The 20,518-nt window shown below is 47.9% G+C and overlaps 9 protein-coding genes across 9 annotated transcripts; 1 reads left to right on the forward strand and 8 right to left on the reverse strand.

Annotated features, from left to right (window-relative positions):
• Positions 1 to 565: 565 nt before the first annotated feature.
• Positions 566 to 2,062, reverse strand: N7466_008276 (uncharacterized protein; the record flags this gene model as incomplete). Its single annotated transcript, XM_057167665.1, has 4 exons — positions 566 to 1,357; positions 1,435 to 1,695; positions 1,759 to 1,856; positions 1,930 to 2,062. The coding sequence occupies 4 exons, from the start codon at positions 2,060 to 2,062 to the stop codon at positions 566 to 568; spliced, it is 1,284 nt and encodes a 427-aa protein (XP_057018296.1).
• Positions 2,063 to 2,807: 745 nt separating this feature from the next.
• N7466_008277 (putative siroheme synthase) lies at positions 2,808 to 4,552 on the reverse strand (the record flags this gene model as incomplete). Its single annotated transcript, XM_057167666.1, has 2 exons — positions 2,808 to 4,171; positions 4,228 to 4,552. The coding sequence occupies 2 exons, from the start codon at positions 4,550 to 4,552 to the stop codon at positions 2,808 to 2,810; spliced, it is 1,689 nt and encodes a 562-aa protein (XP_057018297.1).
• An 898-nt stretch (positions 4,553 to 5,450) lies between these two features.
• N7466_008278 (F-box protein) lies at positions 5,451 to 7,374 on the reverse strand (the record flags this gene model as incomplete). Its single annotated transcript, XM_057167667.1, has 2 exons — positions 5,451 to 5,834; positions 5,905 to 7,374. The coding sequence occupies 2 exons, from the start codon at positions 7,372 to 7,374 to the stop codon at positions 5,451 to 5,453; spliced, it is 1,854 nt and encodes a 617-aa protein (XP_057018298.1).
• Positions 7,375 to 8,221: 847 nt separating this feature from the next.
• N7466_008279 (putative sulfate/molybdate transporter) lies at positions 8,222 to 9,538 on the forward strand (the record flags this gene model as incomplete). Its single annotated transcript, XM_057167668.1, has 1 exon — positions 8,222 to 9,538. One exon carries the CDS (start codon positions 8,222 to 8,224, stop codon positions 9,536 to 9,538), a length of 1,317 nt encoding a protein of 438 aa, XP_057018299.1.
• A 313-nt stretch (positions 9,539 to 9,851) lies between these two features.
• Positions 9,852 to 11,150, reverse strand: N7466_008280 (fungal specific transcription factor domain-containing protein; the record flags this gene model as incomplete). The annotated part of the gene is made up of 1 exon (XM_057167669.1): positions 9,852 to 11,150. One exon carries the CDS (start codon positions 11,148 to 11,150, stop codon positions 9,852 to 9,854), a length of 1,299 nt encoding a protein of 432 aa, XP_057018300.1.
• A 23-nt stretch (positions 11,151 to 11,173) lies between these two features.
• N7466_008281 (uncharacterized protein) lies at positions 11,174 to 11,944 on the reverse strand (the record flags this gene model as incomplete). Its single annotated transcript, XM_057167670.1, has 1 exon — positions 11,174 to 11,944. The coding sequence occupies one exon, from the start codon at positions 11,942 to 11,944 to the stop codon at positions 11,174 to 11,176; it is 771 nt and encodes a 256-aa protein (XP_057018301.1).
• Positions 11,945 to 12,848: 904 nt separating this feature from the next.
• On the reverse strand, positions 12,849 to 13,919 carry erg13A (putative hydroxymethylglutaryl-CoA synthase; the record flags this gene model as incomplete). Its single annotated transcript, XM_057167671.1, has 1 exon — positions 12,849 to 13,919. The coding sequence occupies one exon, from the start codon at positions 13,917 to 13,919 to the stop codon at positions 12,849 to 12,851; it is 1,071 nt and encodes a 356-aa protein (XP_057018302.1).
• Positions 13,920 to 14,953: 1,034 nt separating this feature from the next.
• On the reverse strand, positions 14,954 to 18,481 carry N7466_008283 (uncharacterized protein; the record flags this gene model as incomplete). The annotated part of the gene is made up of 2 exons (XM_057167672.1): positions 14,954 to 15,227; positions 15,282 to 18,481. The coding sequence occupies 2 exons, from the start codon at positions 18,479 to 18,481 to the stop codon at positions 14,954 to 14,956; spliced, it is 3,474 nt and encodes a 1,157-aa protein (XP_057018303.1).
• A 727-nt stretch (positions 18,482 to 19,208) lies between these two features.
• N7466_008284 (SGNH/GDSL hydrolase family protein) lies at positions 19,209 to 20,373 on the reverse strand (the record flags this gene model as incomplete). The annotated part of the gene is made up of 4 exons (XM_057167673.1): positions 19,209 to 19,749; positions 19,819 to 20,065; positions 20,133 to 20,215; positions 20,279 to 20,373. The coding sequence occupies 4 exons, from the start codon at positions 20,371 to 20,373 to the stop codon at positions 19,209 to 19,211; spliced, it is 966 nt and encodes a 321-aa protein (XP_057018304.1).
• Between the last annotated feature and the right edge of the window lie 145 nt (positions 20,374 to 20,518).

Below are 20,518 nucleotides of genomic sequence, written 5' to 3' on the forward strand. Positions count from 1 at the left end.
GATTTCTAAATGCGGGGAAATGTTTTTGCTCACGTAATTCGGCATAATTTAGCCTAAGCCAATAGGATGATTCTCACCGGTGTATACTTCGAGTCTCGGCTGTAACCCACTGTCGGCAATTAGAATGAATTACAGGAGTGGAATCTACCCCGAGAACTTGAGTTTCGAATAGAAGTTGCTAGCACTTGGTATGCATAAAATAAGGCAAACTTTGGAGCCTTGGAATCTTGTAAGAAAAAAATTGCTGTCAACTGGTATATGAGAACATTGAACTGTCTCTAAAGAACTTCTTCTTTCTTTAGGCATCAAAAGTATGAATATGTATGGGCAAACTAGGATATCTCGACGCTGCATCGGTCGAACTAATTATATTGATAGGGCTCCCGAGAACCGACAGAAAAGAGAACATCTGAAGTCTCTTTGAAGATATACAGAAGCACAAGGTGACATTGAATGATTGAATTCTCAAACAAAACTTTTAACCCATCTATATCCATCTATAGTATGTATAAAACAAATCTATGTAAAATTAAAAGGCTTTGTATATAGTACAGCATTTGACCGCTCATGAGCGTACTGCGATTCTCGCCATAACGCCCAAACCACCCAGAAAGGCAGAAACCCCAGTGAAAACGATCAACGGCCCATATCCAGTGCCATAGGCCTTCCCAGCAACACCAGTCCAGGAATTCTGATCAAGCAAAGCTCCACTGAGGGGCCCACTGACAATATTTCCAATACCGCGCCCAGTCGAGAGAAGTCCAAAAATAAGACTGGGATCGGTGTAAATACTCCGCTTTGTCACCTCATTAACAACGGCCGGCCAGGTAGAGGTAAAAGACCCAGCGAACAGTCCGTAAAAGATACAGAAAATGTACAAGGGTGCCAAGGTATCGGCCAACCCCCAGATCAGAAAGACTGCAACGGTACTGCCAACCGTCGAAGCCAAGATGCAAGTCGTGGCATGGTAGCGGTCAACCAACGAGCCCATAATAACACATCCAAAAACGGAGGCAAGGTTGAACACCATGACGGTAAGAGTGGACTCAATACCGCTCGCTCCAAGGCTCTTAGCGTAAGTGGGTAGATAAATAGTTGGGAGGAAATAGCCCATGGCTTCCATGATATTTCCAGATTCGTAGATGAGGAATGTAGCATCCCACAGGAAGCGGAAATCCAGTTTCCGGGGCTGCGATGCACGCGAGATTGGAAGACGAGGTCGAAGGTAAGTCAGAAGTGGAGCTCCAAGAACAAGTAGGACGATAGACCAAGCGCGCAGCGCTGTTTTGTGGCCGAATGTATCCAGCATCCACTGCAAGACAACGGGGAGAATGACGCCCGATAAACCGGTACCAGCCTTTTTATCGTGAATTAGCTCTTTTCGTCTTTTTGAATGAATACATATGATGAATAGGAATGTGGAAATTTACTCACCCACATAATTCCAAACGCCAATCCCTTGCGACGGACGAACCATTCGTCCATGAAGATGATTGTCGGGGCGTATGCAAGACTTGCACCGACACCGTACGCAACACCCTGAGACACGATGAGATCTGTGGTGTTTCTCGCAAAGGAGCTTAATGATAAAGCTAGACACATGATGATAAAGCCAACTGGGGCAGCCCAAAGCTTGAGACGGGGCATTGTTTGCAGTAGAATGAAAGCGACTGGGAGTAACATGTATGAAATACCCTGGTTTCATAGATTAGCCTAGATGTTCCGCGCGATCAATTGCTATCGAATAAATTGGCTAACCATCGCACATGTGCCAACAATGGCAATATCACCCGAGCTCTTAAATGGCTCGTGGGTGCTGTAGTAATCCTGAAAAATTCCAAAGGAAAAAGTGAAACCTATCAAAATTGTATATTAGTATATGTTGTTTAATTTTATATATCAATTGATGCATTGCGCTTTAGATCATACCCCAAATCAAGGCTTCAATGACGAAGCATGCAGCCAGGAAGAGCCATGCTCGCTTTCCTCCATCGACTGGTGGCAAGTTCGCCTCATGGTGTTCTGACAGAGCTTCCTGGGAGGAGGTTTCGAAAGTCTCCATTGTCAAGCCTTATGACCTTTCAATGATCAATTGATCAAAAGAATGTCAACAAAAGTACAATTGATCTGACAATCGGCGAAAAAAAAACTTAAACGCATGAAAAAAAATCCATATCCACATGTTCACGCGCCCTGCATTGACACCAGTGGGGCTCAGCGGATCCCGGTTGCGGCGGGATTTAGCGCACGAAGCAAAACCCAATCTTGGACCGGCAGAAGAAAAGTGTGATGTATCGGTATTGTCATCAACTTTAATTTTACGCGGGAAGAACCAGGCATTCTGGAAACAATTACATGTTCTGAACCAGTATCTTACCAGGCGGTGTAAATAACGGTGAAGCGTCTCGGGTGTATGTGGGTTTTGTATAGGCGGCTAGATGCGGGAAGATGATCGACCAACCACAGCGATTCATTACCTGATGATAATGAAATTTCACCTGGGCAGCGTCTTAGTATGTAGTAGTACGTAGCTAAAAGTCCAGACATGTTTCTGAGTACTACTAGGCACCTACTAATAGTAGCGGGGTACCCAACCTTGAATTTTATACACTACGTGCTCCATACTAACTACTTGAAATAGGTATAGTATGTATAGTGTATAGTACCTACTCACTACTCAAGACAGGGTATGGGGAATGCTCTGATATACACTTATTCCAAAGGGGGTATCTGGTCTTTTCTATATACATGATCCTCATTACTCCGTTCGATATGCAATATGTCCTGCCAATCCATGAATGATTCAATCACTTTTCAGTCTCATCAAGTGCCACTGCCACGGCATCCAGCTCCCCAGTCAATCCATCAAGACCATTAAATCCTTCTTCAATAGCCCACTTCTGCTCATTCGGGCTGTGCAAGACATGGCAGCTAGCACCAACTACCAATAAACCAGGTGGCCGTGAGCCGGCTGCCTCAAATGCTTGACAGATGTTTTCCAAAGTGGAGCGAACAACACGCTGATCGGGGCACGAGGCTCGCTCAACAATAGCACAAGGAGTCTCCTTGGGCCAGAGCACTCGTGACTGTGTGGTGTCATCCGCAGGATGTGTCGTGAGAGACTCAATGAGGGCAGAAAGTCTGTGAAGAGACATCAAGAAAACGACTGTCTGGGTAGGGACATAGGCCGGTGGTTGCGGAGCAGCACCCTTTCGGCCAGTGCCAGTGCAGATCAAGACTTGGTCCGACACACCGCGGTGAGTTGCCGGAATATCCGCGAACAAGGCAGCGCTCATGGCGCTAGTGATGCCAGGAAGCACAACGGGGATATATCCCTCAGCCCGGAAGAATTCGAACTCTTCGGCGCCACGACCATATAAGTACGGATCTCCTTGCTTGAGCCGGAGGACGTTCTTCCCCTTTCGGAGTGAGGCGATGCCCATCTGCAAGAACTCTTCCTGAGCCTGGTCGGCGTTTCCGGGGAATTTGCGCGCAATGTGAACCTCCGTTCGGCGTGGGATCAAGTCCAGTACAGGAGCCGGAACGAGCTTGTCGGCAAGGATAATGTCGGCGTTTTGAATAGCGTTATATGTGGCACGGGTGAGCAGATCTGGGTGGCCTGGACCTGAGCCGGCAAGGATGATCTTGCCCTTTCTAGAGATCGCATTGGACTCGAGCGTCTCTTGTGTGGCCGTGTTACCAGATGAATAGGCCTGTAGAATTTGGTTGATGTCGCTGTCAGTGATAGAGACAAGCTTGCGAAGAGGCCAGTACTCGCAAATCTGCGATAGCCAGCGTGTTCGCCGTGTCTTTGCTGCGGCGACGTCATCGTCCGTGACTAATGTGTTGAAAGTGTGCTTCTGGCCTGTAGTATCGTCGTCATCACCCTCGAAGGCGGTATCAGTTAGCCCAGCGGCATGGTCTTCTTCCCATAGACGGCACCTCATGGCACCGAGCCGATCAATTGCGGATCCGAGATCTGTTGGAAGGAAAGCGGCGATTTCTCTCCGTAAGCGAGACGCAAGCTTGCATCCACGACCGGATGTTGTAATGCCAATGTGAAGTGGTCCATCTGAGTAAGTGGACAGTAAAGTGAACGAGCACAAAGCAGGAGCATCGGACACATTGACAGGGATTCGCAGCCGCCGGCATAGCTTTGAAATGTGAAGACCTAGGAAAAGATATCAGTGGACGTTTCTTTTCTCGTTTTGATGCTTCATGACTCACTCAGTTCATGATTGCCACCCAGGGTGACGAAGACCGCGTCTACCACCCGGTCAACTTCCTCTCTGCCCAGGGTAGTCAAATCATTATCTTGGAAATCACGACGCAGTAGCTGCACCGAGCCATTGGCGATGTGCTCAGCTAGGGTGAAATGGATGTCTGCACTCTCGGGTACAATAACGACTGGCTTGGCGCCAGCCTCGAGACTCTTGGTACACCGAGCAGCAGCCAAAGGGCTGGCTCCAATGATGAGATGAATCTGAGACTCAACGTTCCATGCGGTCATGAAAGGTGCCGCAACACCAGAATCATTGCTAACGTTCTTCATGATGTCGTGGGCTGGTATAATGTGGGTTGCTCCTCCACTCTCTGCGGAATTGAATCAGAGACCCGCAGGATCTTAATTTTGTTGCACAGCCAGAGGTAACAATATGTCGCCGTGGAACCTTATCAGAGACTTGCAGGATGACCTGTTATATCGTGCGTTGGCCTGCAGGGTCTCCGCGGAGATTCACAAAAGGCGTATTCCGCAATGAGTAAAAGGGCTCACACGATTGGTGATAAGCTCTGATAAGATAGTAATTGCGGGGATTGAAGCCAACGCCACCTATCAATGCACAATGGACTTTGAGATAATGAGCGAAAGTCCAAAGGGCAGATTGGGGAATTTATCTGTTTGAGCTATGGATAGCAAAATGACACATTCCAATGAAGTAGTAGACTTTGGGTGGGAAAACAATATTCCCATCTTTTTTTGCATACTTCTTTTTCGCCCAATGCAGTTTAACGCGGGATTGCGTGATTGACCTGCATGTTGGATGACTCAGCAGGGGTAATTTGCCAGCAGACTCCAAATCAAGCAGGCGGAGTGAAGATCTGGAGGGGTACTGGAGCAGTATACTACTACTACTAACTACTAGTATGTAAGGTTGATTTTTTTAAACTGTTTCTATTGGCTCGCGCTCTATTGTTGAGTTTGATATCTCTATATAGTAATAGCAATAACGTCTCTCTCTTGAAAACGCTTTCAATCGGCAATCAAGGCCCTGTACATAAATCTGTTGTATGGTTAGCTGAGGAAAACACCTCGATAAATGCATAAAAAGCCGCATTTCAAGGCAGCCTCTGGCAGTAAGAAAGTGAAGCGTATCCTAGAGACCTGAAGATTGACCTCGTAGACTTCAGAAATTTAGGAAGGCCAAAGTCATGCCTCACATGCACCCATTTTAATCATCTTCTGCATCATCGAAGTCTTCATCAACATCCTCCCATTCTGCATCGACCTGGTCTCTGGCTAGTGCAGCTGCCAGTGCAGGATCCGGCTCGTCATCATCATCCTCGAACTCATCCCGTAGCATATGGATCAATTCTAACAGGCCAGCTTGGGAGCGCCAAAGGTCATCAGGATGCGGATGTGTGTCTGTTTCATTGCCAATACCTGTTGGTCGTTCAGGCGAGGTGTTTGACGGAGAGGTAGGATTGCTGGAGATGTTGGGGCTTAGGCTGACAATCCGGATAGCTTTGGTTGGGAAGATGCGAGCGGGGTTTTCATGTTGTTGCTGGGTAGCCTGACCAGGGATGTCGGAGATGGTCTGACGCCAGCCAAGGGTCTATAAATCTTAATATCAGCCATATCGTTTCTAATTGATAATATCCACGCTTGAAGGAATGAAAACAAACCGTGTAAGTGGTCATGATAGCATCATCGCACAGTGTCATAAAGCTGACAGGTACAGCAAGCTGAGGCGCGGAGCTGGTGAGTAAGGCGTACGAGGCGCGTGAAGGCGGGTTTTCCGTGGGAATCTTGTTGCGATCGTCAAGTGCCACAACGTATACCCGGTCCTGGATTTCGAACATGACACGGTGATTGCGCACGGATAACCAGCCACCTAAATCAAAGCTAGAACCGTCTGATTCACATTCAATAGTGGAGGTGTTCTCGATGAATGAATCTTCATCCTGGATTGCCTTTCGCCAGTCAGAGCAAATAAATACGCGACCAGCTCGAGAAAAGCCAACAAAGAGATCGCCGTCCAGCATGCCCGCTCCCCACTCATCTGGTCCATGCCAAACGTGGTCCGGGTCACTCGGTGGCGGGGAAAGATGCCCCTTTTTGATCTCGAGTGGCGTCAGACAATCTTTGCGAGGTGGTCCGGAAGGCAAGATACGGTGGGTTGGACCGTGTCGGGCAGCTCCCGCCAATGCCGCACTTGCGGAACGGGAACTCGCGGGAGGTGAGCGAATATGATATCTGTTTGGACCGTGCGATGGATGCAAGGCACCCAAATATTTACCAGACGCCTTCTCGTAGATATGATAGCCCTGTTCTCCCACGGAGTAGATGACCACATCTTCACTTTGATCTAAGTGACCAATGGCGTTACGTTCGATCTTCATGTGCGTGGTCAACTGAGGAGGTCGCTGCTTCATGTCATAGACAAAGCCTTGCCCTTCATTTGAGACGACGCAGAGCGTATCATATGATAACTGGAAGCCTCTAGTCTGGCAGTCATGATTCAAGATCGCGATGCGTCGGAACTCCCCACGTGGTGCCCCATCGATATCAGCCTGCCAGACCTCAACAGCATCGCCCTCTCGATCGAAAACGGCCATTCCATCCTGGTACTCAAGATGAGCGTACGGGCGGACGGATTTCTCGTGCTGGGTTTCTGAAGAGGGCAGGCGCCATAAGATACAACCGCTATCCATATCCGTGACATTCAAACCACCAGCATGGGAGGTGGAGACGAAAAACCGACGTTTGAAATCGGGACGAAAGCGCCAAATCGGATCATTGCCGACCTGCAGCACAGACTCTTGGGTGATGGGAGAGGAATCGGCCCAGTTGCAGGCGAGAAGCGTCTGGCGCTTGCATAAATCCTTCCATGATGTGGTTCCCTCGAATGATTTAGAAAAGCTTCCCGCGGATGACAAGAATGAAAGATCACGCGTTGTGCCGGGTGGATGGAGGGTCTTGGATTCGGAGCTATAAATGGCTTCTTGATGGGTTACATCAATAAATTCGTGCCAGGCGGAGGAACAAGCTGTGAGGGACGCGAGTGCCGAGACCGGGGCGAAGTCCAGAATGCGCAGAACGATCTCGGGGGGTAGAAGGGCGAGAGGGTCTTCCACTACTGAGCTGATGGTCATTTTGATCTTGAAAACACAAGAGGGGTACAACGTTGTGAAAGGAAATTTGAATCGTTGCAGATCACACCGTGAGTGACGACATTGGGGGGATGGAAGCCTCACCGCCTTGATATTCCCTTATCTTATCGATAAGAAGCAAACAGCAGAACAATAGCAGGTGACAGTAGTACATAGTGGAAGTATATTATTGTCCTCTATTTATGTGTCAACGCCCAGACATGGAAAATTCATTCATTAGAAATTTGATGAGATCAGTGCTGGGTCCTTGAAATTTTTGAAAGTATGTGCATCCATTTACCCAGGTGATTAAGCTAAGATGTGTTTGACGCGGTCATAGCGAATATGTATAAAATCAAGGACCTTGAAGGTTCGAAATCTCAAGCAGTGGTTAATTTTCAAATTAATAAATATTGCTTAGCTTTCGGACATTCATTGCCCAAGTAAGCACTGCTAACCATATATAAATACTTATAGGTTGCTTCATCATTATTAAAAATGGTGTCAAATTACATGGAAAAGCTTAAGAGGAACAGGATTCTGCACGTGGAAAGATCGCCACTGATTTCATATTGTTCTCATTACGAGGTTTCTACTAGTCATCAATAAAAATGACCACATGTGCACCAATTAGCTGATTTACTGGGATAATCAAATATATGACACTCGGCCCACTCTGACTAGTTTTAAACAGGATTGTCCAGCCGCGGAGGTTGTACGACCAACAATCGTGCGGGGCTGATCGGAGTCCACCGAGATCTTGATAAACTCCGCAGCACCCCAAGCTTTTGGTCTCTTGAACTTCCTTGCATCTTCAACCTTACCTTCCCATCTCGCAAATTTCCCCACCATGACGGCGCAGACGCTGCGGGAAATCTCGGCCCACAATTTACGCAGCTTCAAGCGTAACTATGTCTCCGAAATCTCGGGGTCCCTGGGAGATCTGGGAACCTTTCTACCTATCGCTATCGCGCTAGCTGTCAACGGCTCCGTCTCCCTAACAGCCACCCTCATTTTTTCCGGTGTATATAACATCCTGACCGGTCTATATTTCGGTATTCCCCTCCCGGTTCAACCTATGAAAGCGATCGCTGCCGTGGCTATTGCTCGTAACTTCTCCAACGGCTCGATCGCCGCCGCCGGGATCTTCGTTGGGGCATGCATTCTCGTGTTCAGTGTTACAGGTCTGCTACGCTGGTTCTCCAACGTGATCCCCATCCCGGTTATCAAAGGAATTCAGGTCGGAGCGGGGCTGTCGTTGGTCATCTCCGCTTGTGGCAGTATGTTGGCACCCTTGCGATGGATCGGCCCGTCTTGGGCAGATAATCGGATCTGGGCGCTTGCTGCATTTGTGGCTCTTCTCACCACGCACATATATCGAGGTGTTCCATATGCTTTGGTTATTTTTGCGCTTGGACTGCTATTTGCGATCATTAGAACGGCTCTGGCTGCTGATCTACCTGGATTTGAATTTTGGCACCCCTATGTCGTGGTGCCGATGCCCTCTGAATGGCGAGTCGGTGCCATTGACGCTGGTATTGGTCAAATACCACTGACCACTCTCAACTCCATCGTTGCTGTTGTTCATCTCGCACACGACTTACTGCCGTCCGTCCGCACCCCTTCATTCACGCATATTGGTTTAAGTGTTGCTGGAATGAATCTACTGGGCTGCTGGTTTGGCGCAATGCCGGTATGCCATGGATCCGGTGGCCTGGCTGCTCAGTATCGATTTGGTGCACGGTCGGGTGCCAGTATCATCTTCCTTGGTGCCCTGAAACTCATCATTGGGCTTCTTTTCGGAGAAACGCTAGTGGATCTATTGAAACGTTTCCCGGCAGCTTTCCTGGGGGTCATGGTTATTGCGGCTGGGCTGGAACTCGTGAGCGTTGGCGAGAGCCTCAACACATCTGCTGCCCGGGATATAGGACAAGCGGGCAGCGGAATGCTAGGGATTGGCGAGCAACACATTGGCCCTATGCTCACTGACGAAGAGCGCAAACGACGATGGACAGTGATGATGGTGACGGTAGGCTTGTTGGTTGGATTCAAGAACGACGCGATTGGCTTTATTGCCGGTATGCTCTGTCATTCAGCATATGAGCTTCCACAATGGTGGGAGAAAGCCCGCACCCGGTGGTCAGAGGGGCGTCTTCGTCTTCGCTAATCCTTCCGCACCAAAACTGACGATTTAACCACGACTACCTAAATTGATATATTTCCTAGGAACAAGAGTGAACGAATGTAATACCCGCAAACGATCGCTCTCTTCCCTGGGATGAATTTGAGCTCGCTTGATAGTTGCAAGAAGCACGAGCAAAGTACATCATGAAATTACGATCCATGGATCGAATTGTCAAGTTGTTAGACAATTAAGTATGGAGAGTTAGAAATTGAATGATTGGAATATTTTGAAGATTTGAAATGTTCTCATGCCTTGCTGGGGATTCATAAGTCTGCATTCAAGGTTTTCAAATACGTTATAGTAAACCCGCCATAACGCGTGTCAAGGCCTCATCCTCGGCCTGGAATGCATCTAAAGCATTTGGCGATCGACCATTCTCACAGTTTGGCATCCCAGGTATGTTCACTTCGGTCGTGAAGTCTGCGCCAGCCCGAGGATCAAAATAAAGTCCACCTGCAATCTCAAAGAAACTACTGAGATCCTCACACTGGTTTGAATCTGCCTCTGGAGCCGTGCCAGGCGAAAGGGGCCAAAATGTGGCCGACGATTTTTGCGGGGTCGACATCCCAGGTGTTTGATAGAGGCTCGGTGGATTTTGAAGCGACGGAGAGTCAATGCTAGACGATCCTGGAGTAGAATCCCACAAAGTGCGAGATTCTACTTGTCTTGGCAGAGAGGGAGCACCTGTGTTTGGATCGACACTCATGGAAGGGCCCGAGCCCGAGCTTGCATGGGGAGCTCGAGCGTGGCGATCTGAGGCTTGGCGACCGGGGGTTTTCTGCCAGTGTATATTGAGCTGAATGCGTTTCAAACTGCGAATGATCTTTCGAAGACGTCGAGACGTACGAGCCCGCGTGGCTGAGCGGCGCACCATGTCAATAGCCGTGTAGAATTCAGGTCGGCACGTTTGACTAAAGCGAGCCGGGGCATGCAGAACAGCCAGGAAAAGGGCTGCAAGGGCTGAGATCAAAAAGTAGTTGAAAGGCTCTGGCCACTGGAAATAGACGTTGGACACACCACTGAAGTAGTCCAGCATGTGAACAGTACTTTTCGCAGTTTCCACTGCCGTGGAGGCTCCGGCCAAGTCCTCTGCAATTCGTTCGCTACTCAGGAGGTTCTGGCGATAAACGAGAATCCGGAGCTGGTTCGCTTGAAGTGCGAGAAGAACCTGAAGCATCATGGCTCTATCTGTATGCTCTGGTCCTGCAGATGAGCGCCAGGTTGGATCAAATCGTAGCTCCCGTGGGATAGAATGCACCCATTGCTGAACCTGTGCGTCTAAAAATGCGCACTTTTCAACTGTCGCTTCCCGTGATCTGTTCCTCCACCCGACAACTAAGCCCCAGACCTTTGTACTAAGCCTAGAGTAAGAAATCATACAAGCTAGGTAGGGTGTCGAGTGCCCTGGCTCTGGGAGGTTGGTGTCCATGTCTGATTCTTGAATGGCAAATGGAAGGCCAGTTCCAAAACACCATTTCCGGTCAAGCACGTAGATGCACCAGAATAACCGGCTTGCCCACATCCACTCTAGCGCACCAGGGAATACACCTCCCGTCTTGTGCCATGTATCCTGGCAGTGTAGGCCAAGCTCCATGCTACCCCGGGCAGCCATTCCAGTCAGCCGCCAGGCAATGACTTCGTCGTCGCGATATGAATGAAATATAGACTGTACTTGTTAGAAAGAAGCTCAAGATATAGAGATAAGAGACCCACCAGCAGTGTCAAAATGAGAATTTCCTTCATGTCAACTTCGGCTACCTTTAGTCGACTGGCAAAGTGATCTTCAACGCTATCTGCCAACTGCGCTGCGCGCTCACTCCGGCCATGCGACTCGACAAGCAAGGCAGTGGCCAATAGAATCTTCAGCACCTGGACATCCCGGGCGTGAAACCAGTCTTGGTCAGAAGCCTTCTGCGCCGGACCCGCCACGCGGTCAATGGCTGGATCATATTGGTGATGATATTCGACGACATAAGTACGAAGGCTAGCAAGGTCAACACAGGGGTACATTATACCAACAGTGTCTTCGTAGACCTGAATCAAGCGTAATATTTCCTCAAGGCCCAACGCTTTGATTGGATCCCCGGAAACTTCATTTAATTGTTCATCCGATGGAGCAGGGCTGGGAGCAGTTGTCGAAAGGTCAAAGTCTTCTTCCTCAGCATCATTGAAGTCGCCGTTGCGGCTACTGTACGTGGAAGCAATGCGATCTTGGCGACCGAGGCCAAATTCAGCACTTGTGGGACCGACATATGTAGGTGACTTAGGTGCATTAAGGATGCGGTGCAACCCGACTGCGGCCGCAGTTCCGCGGGCCGACAATTTGGGCGAGTCGATCGGATTGTTCGCAGATTCGAGCTCACGAAGTCGAGTGGAAATAGTTCGCATCTCCCGCTGCAAGGTCTCGAGTTGCTGATTCACAGCCTCAAATCTAGTATTTACTCTGTGCAGAATTAGTCCACTGGGTTGAGGGGGACGGTCCAACGGCAGGCCGACGATAAAGAACTTGACGAGTCATGATAGGGGCCATACCGGTCATCCTTGATTTCATTCTCTGGGGTAGCCGCGACAGGCCGGTGCGTCGCATAAACGCACGGAATACCGTCTCGAGTACATCGAGTGCATGTATTTCCCCCACTGCATTTCAACTTGCGTCTTTTGCATTCGTTGCTGAGGCGGTTAGTATCTCGGCAACTCGGAACTGGAGCGCCACACATACCATGCGATTTGAGTGTACTTGGCCCTCTTCCTTGGCCTTTGATCGGTTGAATCATCTTCGGGTTTTCTTGATTCGGGAGTCATGGTGTTTTTCAGCATGATGTTAGATCTTTCTCTATTAATAATTTAGCCAAGTGGGTGAGATAGAGAAGAGTGTGTGACCGGAAAAGCGGAATTAGTGAGGCTTATGCCGCTTATCGCACTGATAACGGTTGCCTTGCTTGAAAAAAGTGGAGCCTCAGTGACAAGCGCTTCTACGAGTACTAACAGTGATAAAAATGAACTATAATACACAAAAGATTTGAAGCTCATGTTGATCAAATGTTTGAATTGCCTTGTCTATGGGAGTTCCACTCCACTATATTATGTAATCGTCTGTTCAATTTCAGATGGCCAATTTCTTCTCATACGTTCGCCGAAACATCTCGTCCACATGAACAAGGTAGTATGTATTGGACGCAAGGCTAGCAATGCTTCCTACGGGGGTATAGCTCCTTTGCTGATAAGCTTTTTCCCGGATGTCGCACATCTAAAATCGTTAGCGATTGACCGTCTGGGGGCCTAGAAGTGGGTATTAGGTGCCAATGAACAGGCTTACCTCGTTGTAGAATTGCGGTGAAACAGCAGCTCGGGATTCCAAGCGCTCAATCAACCGAATCCGCTTTGAAATGTTGGAAGTGTCTCCTTTCACGCGGATGCTGAAGAGAGTACTGGCTAAACCACCGCCGTAGCTGAAGATGCCAATGCACTTGTTCTGCAGTTCTTCAGTAGAAACATTGTTTAGAAGGCTTATCAATGCCGAGTAAACACTAGCAGTGTACATATTCCCGCAGTTGGTTGGGGCAGTAATGGAGGGCTCAACACGTTCCAAGAACCTTTCTCTTGTCAATGCGATGCAGGTCTTTTCAATTCCTTTATCCACTAGAGATGCAGAATGGTCCGCACTGCTAATGGTCTCTGGAATCTCAAAAAAATGGGCAGGCTCCGTCCGCATATCATGGAATAAGAGCCGGCCGTAGGCCTTCGAAACAAGCTTGCAGTAAGGAGCGTGGAAGACAAAATAGTCAAAGGTGTCTAGAAAGCTACCGGCGTCGGGGTTTGTGGCTCCGTTCGTGAGACTGCGACTGTGAGCCAGATGCTTTGCCCGGTAGCGCTCATAGCAGTTGTCTAATGCCTCGAGGTAACATTGATTAGAGTACTGCCCATCAACGATTGGGTACTCGCACTTGAAATTTCCCTTGTAGAAATCGTACGAGTGTTTCATGTAGGATCCGCGGAATGGCTGCAACACCAAAGGCGCATCAGCTCCAATAAGCATAGCCACGCAGCCGGCACCGCCTGTCGGGCGAGCAGCAGGCGTATCATACAGAGCTATATCAACCGCTACCACAATGGCATCACGGCCATCCCATGTGGACGACTCAACCCAATTGACTGCGTTCAGCAATGCGTTTGTGCCACCATAGCAAGCGTTGTATGTATCGGCCCCCTCAATATCCGTGTTTTCTCCGAAGAGCTGCATGAGGACTGACTTGCATGACTTCGATTTGTCGAGGAGTGTTTCAGTTCCCACCTCTAAACGACCGATTGTCTTTGGGTCAATCTGGTACTTTTCCAGAAGAGAAGAGACGGCGGTGAGTGCCATGGAATATGTATCTATGGAATTAGTAACATTTTGTCAGCATAGAACGTGGAACTAAGTTGGCCGGGTATAAGTGTGATGAGTTAACTACCTTCACGATCATCACAGAAGCTCATCTTCTGTTGGCCAAGTCCGATAGTCAATTTTCCGGTGCTGACGCCCAGGTAGGTTTCCAAATCCTCTTGAGGCACATACTGTAAGGAAATCTGTTAGTTATCCAGATGGTTCAGGTGTAATGTCAACCAAGAGGTATACGGACGCGACTCGGGAAATAAATTTCCATGGCCTTGATTCCCACATCTTTGCCAGTAGAGAACATGGTTTTGATCGTTGTAGTGGCGGATAAATAAGAGAATAGAAAAAAGAAGAAATGATAACTACTGGTATGTATTTTGGAGATGGAATCCAATGAACAAAGTGAAATGTTGAAGATAAAAGACAGATAAAGAAGCACTGATATACCAGCACTGGAACTTTGGATGATGTGGTTTTGTAACAAGAAAATGTAAGATGAAACGTGAGATTGTTGTTGGATAGCATCTCTAACCTGTAGGCACAATTTATACGAAAACACGTTGAAGCTCAGCCACATTTGCTACTAGTCAGCTCCACTGCTGTGATCATTTATACGGCGTAATATTAACCATCAGCGTCTATTATGTTCGGGCCAAAGGATGCACGACCGATGCACGATTTGAAAGTACACTTAGTACGTAGGCTGTGACAGCTACTACACTGTACATTCAAGACCCATTCCGACTTATTTTAGCCCAACATTCGAAGGGAAGCGCAGCCGCTCAATTCATGAGGCCTGTTCTATCAAACAGTCAGGGGCTTTATTTCTGCACATGTGAACATTGAACCACAATGTATGCATTAGGATATTAATTGCACATGTGTGGATGAGTAATGCTCTCGTGCTAGCACTTGAGTTTTGCATGTGTCTTCATCTGTCATTATATTTACATATGTATATTTATGATGCGTAATATTGCTAATTCAGGGAAAGAAGAGCTATGTAGAAATATATCGATGTCTTAGGGTGCCGGAGTAGCTCGATTGTGTGCCATATGCGCCTTCACGAGGTGACCAGCAGCCAAAGCAGCACACAAGGAGAGTTCCCCAGCCAAAACAACGGCCCCAACAATACGCGCAAGCTGGCGTGCATTTTCACCGGGTGTGGTTGGGTGCGATCCACGGACACCAAGCATCGCAAGCATTGCTCCCTGTGGCTCCAAAATGGTGCCACCTCCTAATGTTCCAACCTCAATGGACGGCATAGAGACAGATATTTGGAGCGAGCCACGAAGACTAGATAGACAGAATCAGTAATGAAGTCTCGATCAAATATGGAGTTAGACGTACTTATTCATAAGGGTTATGCAATTTGCACCCTCCACAACTTGTGCGGGATCTTGACCAGTGGCAATGAAAACTGCTGCCACTAGGTTTGCAGCTTGGGCATTGAAACCACCAGTGGAGCCTGCCATTGCGGATCCAATGAGGTTTTTCGAGATATTCAGTTGGACCATGCTATCCACGTCACTTTTCAAAACGTCTCTCACGACATTCGCGGGGATGATGGCTTCCGCTACAATCCCCTTTCCGCGTCCGTCGATCCAATTTAGAGCTGACGGCTTCTTATCGGTACAATAATTCCCTGACAAAGTCACAATTTTCATATCGTCAAAGCCTGCATCGGTCGCCATCACATTCAGAGCATGCTCAACACCCTTGGAGATCATGTTCATCCCCATAGCATCGCCAGTAGTAGTCTTGAATCGGACGTACAAGTGGGTACCAGCAATAGTAGTCCGCATACTCTGCAAGCGCGCGAATCTGCTCGTTGAATCAAATGCATCCTTCATCAAGGTCTGACCGGCTTCCGAGTCAAGCCAATTCTTCGCAGCACCTGCTCGTTCGAGAACTTCGAAGCTTATACATGGGCCTCGCGTCATGCCGTCGCCGGTGAGAACAGTGACGGCTCCGCCACCTAGGTTGATTGCCTTGCTTCCCCGACTAGCGCTTGCAACTAGTACACCCTCTGTTGTAGCCATAGGGATGAAATAGCTTTTTCCATCAATGACAATAGGACCGGCTACCCCAACAGGGACGGGCATGTACCCAATCACGTTTTCACAGCAAGCCCCGAGAACACGTTCCCAATCATAGTGCTCATATGGTAGCTTTGAGTTTTCAAGCGTGTTGGTAATATCCTCGGTACACGGTGTCCTGGAAATGATGGATCGACGAACTTTCACGGCTCGAGTGCAGTCTTTGAGTTTCTTTTCTAATGCATATCCCGGGATTCTCCCTTGCAAAGACAGAGCAACGACAGTCTCATCAGAGAGCTCATAAATAGGTGTCAGGTTGGACAAATGATCAACTTCGGGTTTGAAGGCAGGAATTGAGGTTTTCTTCTCAAGTGCTCGATCTCTTGTGGTGAGACTTCCTATTGTTTCTATTGTCGGTTGTGAATCCTTGTTGTGACCGACACCTCCAGAAGTTGTGCCATTTTTCTGAGGAACTTGCGGACTTAAGATAAGTTCCGAGGTCAGAACCTGGGCAGCGTTGAACGTTTCTGCACGAGTAAGTTCATTAGAATCAATTGGAAGACCCGGATGATTGGGATCTTTGATTCCCAGTCTGGCCGCCTTGAACAAATAGTCGTTCAAAGCGACACTCAAAACAAGTGTCACGAATATCCATTTAGAAAGAACAGGATCTTCGAGACTAGTCAACAGTCCATCCACAACTCCATCACCAAGTCCATTATCGCACAACTTTGCATATAAACCCGAAAGCTCACGTGTTGATTTTTGTTGTTGGTCACTGGTCCTCGCGTTAAACGGGGTAACATAATGAGTTGAAGGATATATCAGCTCATAATTGATTGGACTGAGAACGGTAATCACGGTTGATTGATCTCGTGCCCTGGCCTGGAAAAGCAACTCATCAAGCCCATTTCCAGCCACTTTGAAGGGGTCAAGAGGTGGTGTCATAGAAATGCCACTGAGACCTCTGGTCCATGAAGATATATTTGAAAGCGTCGTGCCGGAGGAGGAATATTGAGAGGGTATGCAGCAGATATTGGCAAGGTTCACGGCAAAGAAACCCACCACCATCCAGAATTTGAACTTGGGAATGCTGTTGGTCTTTCCATCCTTGCCAAGCAGGGATCGGCTCACGTCTTTCTCGAAATCATTGTCTTTGGCCACGCTTTCAGCAAGTTTTTGGCTGAGACCTTCATCCTGTAGGGCGTATCGCGTATCGAAATGACGTTTGATGCGATTAACCTCAAGTTTGATGGACATGATAGCGACGTAGAAGGTAAACAGAAGCAGGAAGTCGAAAAAAAGAATCAAAGCAGCCAGAACACAGAAGTGTCGTAACCCACCTTGCACATTTGCTGCAGCTCCAAGGACAAGCAGCAAAATTTCAACGAAGTAGTGACAAGAAATGCTATATCCCTTGTCGTTAATTGCGCTCCGGATCGCATACTGGATGGTACTTTCCATCCGAGTGTCTCTGATATCTTGGGAATGCTTCTTGTATCGATTTCGATGCTCCACTGAGTGGGATAGAACAGCACTTGTCAAAGTGATGTTTTTTTCAAAGCCAATGATCACAACCAAAAAAGGGAGTCCTTCGGATAGTAGTTTCATGTTTACTGGAACTCCAAGTTTGATTGACACGTGAAGCGCCAGCAGGAAGGCAAATGTTGACGATAACAAGACGCTCGTAGCTAGCCAAACTCTTGACCCCAGCTTTTTCATGCTCATAAATAGAGAGATAAAAGTCAAGTGCATCGACAAGTAGCCCAGAACCATAATAGGAATATCGAGTGGTTGTGCATTCTTGAGAAGATCAAGAAACTCTGCGCATGTACTTTGGGCCCACAGAGAAAGGCTGCCTGGTTTACCTATCCTTCTGCTTTTCATGATCCACGTTTTGTGCTCAATCTCGACCGGATTTGCGTCAAAGGATTCCCAGCTGGAAGAATCACTGGGGATGTCCCGAATTGCAGCAAGCGCTTCGACCAGATTGCTGTATTCGACCAAAAACGGGAATGTATTGTGTTGTGAATAGGTAGTGAAGGAATTGGACGTCGATGGAAGGTGAACCAAAGGCAGGTTTGAAGGAATGTGAGCGAAGGCAGATGATATCTTTTGGGGCATTTCGGCATCGGATCCCGGGAAAACCAATGTCATCAAAACCTGGTGGACTGTGGTCTCAGGGATATCTGCTTCTGCATCGAAGGTCTGCCATTTCCAGCCAGTTTGCGGGCCAGTGATCAATGACTGGCTGCCTGTCACCGAAGAGTCCCATTCTGTTGTTCCGGTATTTCCAGATGCGTGGAAAACACTGTTTTTGAGTGCTCGGATATATGTCGTACTGACGAGTATGGCTATGGTGCACAGGGTATGAATCGGGTGTTTGCACGCGGTCTTGGACAAATATTGGAGAATCGAGTTGATTGCCTTGTTACCCAGATAAAAGGGACGGCGTTGATACATCGATTGGTCATTGCGCAGGCGTAAGGGGAGTAGCGAGGAAGCAATCATGTTCCAAGGTTGGAAGTCTTCTGAGAGTTGCGTCAGCTACCGCTACCAAGTAAATAGTTGGCATTGACGACGTGACACGCACTTTAAGTACTAGCACCTACTACCCAATTATCTAAAAAGGAAGGACCCCTGAAACAGCGGCAATCAATCAGGCATCCATGATTCAAACCCAAAGCTCAAGTCGAAATTCGCCAAAGAATTCGATAATTGATTGAGATCGCCATACTTATACTGTTGCCTACGCCAAGTTGAAAGTACCAAATGGCTGTCTTCAAGCACGTCAGAAGACGTGTTCGACTTGTCACTTGCATAGGGTCATTTGTAAGTGCCTCCATATTTTTTGGCAATTCTACGGCTGAAAATGCGCTGGTAGTAGTTAGTAGTCTTGAGAGTGTCGATAGCAAGTCTTACTGGTGTAGGATGAACTTTTGAGGTTCTGAGATGTTTGTTTTGATCTGGAGCCCCGGACTGGAGAAATACAACCCTTGCAGACTTGCACAGCCTCGCCCCCACTATGCCAAGGTACGATAGGTCCACAACTCGGGGAATTCTCAGCCACTGGGCCTAGCCACTCAGCCGATGACGGACGAGTTCATCAAGATTCAACATGGAATCATAGATTCATCTTGTATGTAAAAACCAGAAAGGCAAGAAAAATCAAGAGGCGAAAAAGACGCGCGTCTCATGGTAACTGGACCAGCTCTCCTCATTTCCATTTTCGAACCAGCTACCACGCTTTGAACGGGGAGAGATATTTCTTCATGTCCTTGGACTGCAGCGCATGGTATTTCAGACCGGGATGATAATTATTCCACCACACACACGTTGTCCCGTCGTCATCAATGCATGTATTGTTCGGATATCCATATTTGTGCGGATCGTCTAAGATGCCTGTCATGAATTCCCAAGAATTGTAAATCACAGTTTGAATCTGGAAGTCATTTGATGTCAGCGAGGCCCACGCATTCCACAGCCCCTGGCCGATGATCTTCACTCCGAAGTCCCAACCCACCTCTGGATGCTCATCTTGAAATCCCAAAACCATCAACTTCAGGTACTCGTTATAAACAGCCAGCCATGCAGCATGTGCTCGTGATGCCGCTATCCCCTGGTCCAGGATATATGGACTTCGACTGGTTGGCGGGACATTCAAGAACAAAAATTTCCGTCCTCCCTTGGCGTATATCTGCTCTGCGAGTGACTTGTACACGGCCATGAGTTCCGGAACGAGCGTTGTCGCGTTTTCAATGGCATATGACCAGCCAACGCTGTAGATGAATTGTTAGTAATTCATCGGTGGTAGCAAAGTTAACTGCAATGCAAGGGTGGACGGATACTCATTAATTCCAATCCAAAAGCCGAAGACTGTATTATCAGAGCTCCATGGCGCTATCCCCGGCTTATCTCCATATATCGAAAGGAACGTGGCTACTTGCGTAGCCATATCTTCGACTCCAGCATTTATGATATTATTGTCGATCGTTGCTCCCCCGACTGCGAGGTTATAACTCAAAACGAGCGAGTCATTATCTGCTGTTGTAAGATCACCTATCCAATTGATGCCTCCTCCTGTTGTTCCAGTTCCTAAACGGATGTCAGATCTCAAATCCACATTTCCGGTTTAGATTTTTAGTCTGGAATATAGATTCACCCAGTGGTGGATTTCCCATCGGATCTTGGGGTGTTGCTTGTTCACCGTAGACATTGAAGCTAGTCATGCTGTATGAATCTCCACTGCGTGTTTTGATTTAGAATATTTCTGGCAGAACGATAGGGCTGGTAGGGCTGTTTTCTTACAACGTAAAGAAATAGGTAGGCAACGAAGCCTTGCCAAAAGGCGCCGCTGCTGCCATGGTAAGACTAGTAGCCCACCAAAGTAATCGCCCTTTCATCTTGAGTTAGCAGCTTTGATTTTTTTTTCTTGATCTGCCGGCAAAAGAAAGAGCCTTCTGCAGTACAGAAGGAACCTCAGGAGAATTTAGCCTGGGCATCAACCTTATCTACTCACCAAAAGAGCATGGCCTGACGGTCAAATTT

This window comes from Penicillium verhagenii, assembly GCF_028828195.1.
Source record: "Penicillium verhagenii strain IBT 33310 chromosome Unknown utg000008l_segment0_segment0, whole genome shotgun sequence".
NCBI lineage: Eukaryota > Fungi > Ascomycota > Eurotiomycetes > Eurotiales > Aspergillaceae > Penicillium > Penicillium verhagenii.